At 48.0% G+C, this 5,295-nt stretch overlaps 1 protein-coding gene across 1 annotated transcript; it reads right to left on the bottom strand.

Moving 5' to 3' along the window:
- Positions 1 to 126: 126 nt before the first annotated feature.
- Positions 127 to 5,295, bottom strand: LOC106741198 (V-type proton ATPase 16 kDa proteolipid subunit). Its single transcript, XM_014612940.1, has 3 exons — positions 5,027 to 5,295; positions 1,746 to 1,932; positions 127 to 1,087 (listed from the first exon to the last, which is right to left on the bottom strand). Exons 1-3 carry the CDS (start codon positions 5,112 to 5,114, stop codon positions 883 to 885), a joined length of 480 nt encoding a protein of 159 aa, XP_014468426.1. The 5' UTR covers positions 5,115 to 5,295; the 3' UTR covers positions 127 to 882.

Genomic DNA, 5,295 nt, shown 5'->3' with positions numbered 1-5,295 from the left:
ACACACACACACACACACACACACACACACACACACACACACACACACACACACACACACACACACACACACACACACATATATACATACATACATACATACATACATATATATGTATATATATAATTGTGCTAAATATTCTTTTTATTAATAACATGTTTTTTTCTCTTTATACACTCAGTAGAGCCGATTAACTTCAACTGTTAATTCAATGTCGTTACTACGCTACAAATGATTACTATACAGTGAAAGAGAATGTTCGGCATGGGATTATATGGGAGATCTTCTCTCTCTCTCTCTCTTTCTCTCTCTTTCTCTCTCTCTCTCTCTCTCTTTATATACGTATCCATTGCATTCCCCTGCATCGCCCATGTTGTTGTCCGCTTTTGCTGTCCTTTTTCCCTTCTCCTTATTTTTGGCTATATTTGCTCCTTGTAACACCGCGACGTCGAGACGCTCCGCCGACATGCCTCAATTTTGCCAAGTAAATTTAGTCAAGCAGGCGGGCATTTCTCGCCGATCGCGCACGCAGCGCACCTTCCAATATACACGATTTATACGACTCGTGAGATGAGCGGTGGTTAAATGCTTGGACGCTAAAGATAAATCGACTTCGAATATGATATTATAGAAGGATGCGCGAAGATGAGCCAATGAAGATGTCTTTTCGTATCTCTTTTTTTTTTTCTTTCTTTTCGGTAGGTAGATAAGTGGATAAGGTAAGATGTGTATGTATGCATCATGGAGTAACGTGACTTTTTAAGTAAAATGTCAAAAAACAAGTTGGCTGTAGCATTATAATAGAGTCGGGGAGCGCTGTTGGTTGCAGGTGACATGTCTTGCATGGAGCCATGGGCAGGTAGAGGTGCCGCTACTGACCGTTTACTTGGTGTACAAGTAGATGGCAACGATCAGACCATAGAGACCCAACACTTCGGCGAAGATCAGTATCAAGATCATGCCGACGAAGAGACGAGGTTGCTGCGCGGTGCCTCTCACACCGGCGTCACCGACAATGCCGATGGCGAAGCCGGCCGCTAAACCGGAGAAGCCCACGGCCAGACCAGCGCCCAAATGGGCGAAACCCCTAATGGACGAAAGTACAGTTCTGTTAATATTTCTCGAGTGTTTCTCATAACGAACTAATTGATAGGACAAACAAAGGAGAGAGACACGCGTTTTTCCTGATACAAGCCACGGTTTCCTCTTCGTAAATTAACGAAACGATTCGGTGGACAAGCGTGCATGAATTACGCTGTTCTTACTGTGAATGTGCACAGTTGGGATTTCTATACGGGGAATTTCACGGTTTTCAGCGTTATATATAACCCATTAAATTGAGAATCACATAAACAATGTAACGACAGGCTTCAGTTATAATGATTTTAACCTTGTGTATACTTATAAAAGGCTGAAAATCGTATTATTTTCATTCTAAGGAATGGTGCCGAACATACGTGACGCCGGGATTGTACACATTGCATCATATGCATACCTTAGCATTATAACTGAAGTTACGTATTTTCGACATTATGCTTTTATATGTGTAGGAGCTGAAAATTGTGAAACTTTCGGTCCAGAGAATAGTAAGGCATATATGACGCAATGTGTGCAGTAAAATCGAAATTCGAGATTGGCAAAATAATGATCGAAATGATCGGCGAAGTGTCGCTCACGTTCACATGGCAATCCATGCAAGCGCTACGGCGGTAAGTAAGACAAGTGTTAATTCGAGAGATACGTACATAAACAGAGTGTATTTGCCCTTTTCGAGAGAACCCGCAATGAGGACGGCCACCACGAGGCCATAAATGGCAATGATACCTGCCATGACGACAGGAATGATGGACTTCATGATCAACTCTGGCCTCATGACGGACATCGCTGCGATTCCTGTGCCGGCTTTCGCTGTGCCATATGCCGCTCCCAGAGCTGTGAAATCAAATTGAAATCCGTCATGTAAAATCAACATTAGAAATGAGAAAAAAACCCGGATATTCGGCGTTATCGGAATCGTTCACGAACTATCCTCTCGATTATGTCTATCTAATCGACGCGACGATACTTACACAAACTTTCTTTCAATCATCTCACTCTCAACGTTACTTGCGGCACCGACGAGGTAAAGACCAGTAACCTTACGGGACTTAGCTTAATAGAAAATTCTTTAATAACCTATTAACGGCAAATTTATCGGTAGATTTGCGTCAAATCAGCGTAGATGCAGTTTCACAAGAATATCGGATACACTTCATCGTGTATATAACGATAAAACATTGTTGTAAATGATAAAATAAATACTTCATTACACGCACCGAATGTCCAGGCATTTGTATCGAACGACTCATGATCGATAACGTTGTATCTTTTTTTTTTCGATTACCTGCGGGACTCTCAGGATCCCTTCGTCCATGTGAAAATTTACTCGAGGGCCAAGGGTTTTTATTACTACATCTCGTCGGTGGTGGAAACCTTCATGTTTACCCGCAGCAACACACAGCATGTGTCAACAAGATGGTGCAGCATCGCGTTAGGTTCAATTGTACGACCGAATTCTGTTCTCTCTCTACGGCAAACGGATGGAGAGAAGAAGACCGGAAGACAGACAATAGAGACATTTCCGGCCTCGAAACATGCCGCTGGTAGGTAGGTGCATACTCTCTGGACACACTGTACATCCCTCTCGGCGGTTTCGGCCGCAGGCATGCACAAGAGATTATCGATCGAGCCCATCGTGAGACGGACAGTTTTGCCGAAGAAGCGGACGAAAATAATTCCCATCTTGAGTTCGTTATTTTTTTTTCCGAGCGTGAATCCGCGTCCTTCGTATTCTCGATCGGACGATTGAAAAACTGCGATCTGCGTTAAGCATCTGTGCGTATAATAATTGTGAAGTCTGACAATGAAGCGGACGGCAGGTATCTACTACCCAATCCAAGCTGGAGATCGCAGTCACATGATTCTCACGTTGGCAGTCACATGACAATCGTTCAAGTCCCATCCCGTGAGTAGAGGGGCGTGGCAACGGTGATAATCGTCGCGTGTTTTTTCCACTGTCTCGTTTTCGAAAATACGTTTCTCTCGTATGCAGACATCGTTTCCGTCGTCGTCGTCGTGCGGACTGGCGTCCGGCCGATCACGATGTCGCGTAAAATTGCAACAATATCGCGGTGAATAGGCATTTCGCGGCGTAGCGAGCGAGCGAGCGAGCGGTTCCACCAACCGATTCAACGGCTGAACGTTCGGCTCGAGCGAAATCCAGAAGAGAAGTCGTATCGTGAAAACATGACTAAAACGTTTCGGCGGAAAAAACGCGAGTTGAACGAAATTCTCGTCGAAATGATTTTCTCGTCTCCATGACGCTGGCACTTCGCTCTTCTTCACTTTTTATCTCTCTCGTCCCGCCTCTCTCTCTCTCTCTCTTTTTTTATCTATTTATCTCTCTTTCTCTATTTCTCTCTTATTCGGCGTCATGAATCGCAATTGTCGCGATATTACTATTTCCTTGGCGATCTTCGCCAATCACGTGCAAAGTAGGCATGAGAAACTATCTCTCGAGTGGGCCAAAATCAATTCGTACGTTTTCGTCATCGAAGAAACCGTGAGGAGTTGGGCGACTAGAGAGAGACAAATAGCGCACGCATCGAAGTTCGCGCGACAGCCTCGAGCCTAAAGAAATCGAGTTCGATCGATGCCTCGGATCGATACGGACCCACGGAGGGTAGCCGGGGAGCGATTTTTGCGAACGCGACCTCGCATGGCGCGCGTGTTCCAGCAAAGAAGCCCGGCGGCACAAGGAAGCAGCACGGGAAAAGTGGTATTCGTCGTGTATTGATCTTGCCGATGGCAAGCGACGCCCGCGGCAGCCCCGGAATCGCCGCGTTTTATCACCACGAAAATCAATTAATTAGGGATCGATCGCGACCGAGACGAGCTCTTCCGTTTCGAGGAGACGAGGAAGATAGATATATATATATATATATAGAGAGAGAGAGAGATGCGAAAGAGCCGATCTTGCCGGCGTCAGTCAATCGAGACGGTTCAACACGAAAACCCGCTCGGAACGCTTCATAATTTGCATTATTAACATAAATCGCGATCTTCGTCGTTTCGATGAATGATTAAGAAGAACCGACGGTTCGGACGAGTGGAGGAGAAACGGGCCGCCTCGTCAGCGTGCCGTACGGGGCGGTGTGACTCGTGACACTCACGAGGCGCACGCATTCACGCGTGCACGCACGTTCCGCCTGTCCGACCGCCCGCCCGTCTCCTTATCGCTTATGCTTTTCTGCAGTTCATAAAATTCTAAGCCGCGTACTAACCGTATTTCCGAGGTCAACATTACGAAATAGCTGCGCCCGGTCCGGCCGCGAATATGTTTCCCAGAGAGACGGGACCGACGCGCGACACTTTAGATCGTTTTCTGCGTTACGAAATAATGCTGCGGCGCGAGTGTGTTCCCTCGCTGAGAGAATGAGAGAGAGGGAGAGAGGGGAAAAGAGAGAGAGAGAGAGATACAGTTCGGGGAAACTAGACATATGACGAGACGAGGATGACGTTGACGCGACCGACTGACGGAAACGAGAAGCAACGGGAACGTGGAAATTGGAAGCGACGTGAATGATCGAGACGAGGGAATACAATCGGTGCGACTGGTATGCGAGGCACATTCCAGTCGGCGCGTGATAAGATAACGCATCTGAATTCCACGCAGCTTCTCGCTCCCGTTTCGACGGGGACCGACGAAACGACGCGTCTCGGGAGTCCCGAGGAAAATGTAGCCCCGCAACTAGCGGGGGATCGATAATCCGTCGCGCGTCGTTCGCACGCGTTGATTTCCCCATCCGTCTTTTACGGCGCTTTCGAGAAAATGGCGTGTGACACTGGTGTATATCGGCGCCGTGTATCGTTGTCGTCGTCGGCCACGACGACGATGACGGTGCCCGCGCCTCGGGATCTCGCGAGATCTCGCGAGATCACGAGGCGGCGGGGAGGTGCGCGGTATAGCGGACAATCCGAGACTCACCGGAAAATATGATGGCCGAGGCGGCGCCCATAACGCCGAAGAACGGCGCGTATATCGGAGCATCGTCCTGGCTTGACGCGGTGCTCATTGTGACTAAACTGGCTGTCGTCGGCTCGGTCGGCTCGTCGGTCGTGGAGCGGTATTTACAGGTTGCCGATCCTCGCGCGCGGAACGTCGAACGTACGAGCGATCCTGACACTCACTCGCTTCGCTAAACTAGTGACCACTGTCAAATATGGCCTACCCGGGGCACAGTGGGCACGGGTCAT

This window comes from Dinoponera quadriceps, unplaced genomic scaffold (assembly GCF_001313825.1).
Source record: "Dinoponera quadriceps isolate SergipeBrazil2010 unplaced genomic scaffold, ASM131382v1 scaffold475, whole genome shotgun sequence".
Classification (NCBI taxonomy): domain Eukaryota; kingdom Metazoa; phylum Arthropoda; class Insecta; order Hymenoptera; family Formicidae; genus Dinoponera; species Dinoponera quadriceps.
Note: the sequence above shows the minus strand (reverse complement) of the source record. Positions and strands in the feature narration are given on the sequence as shown.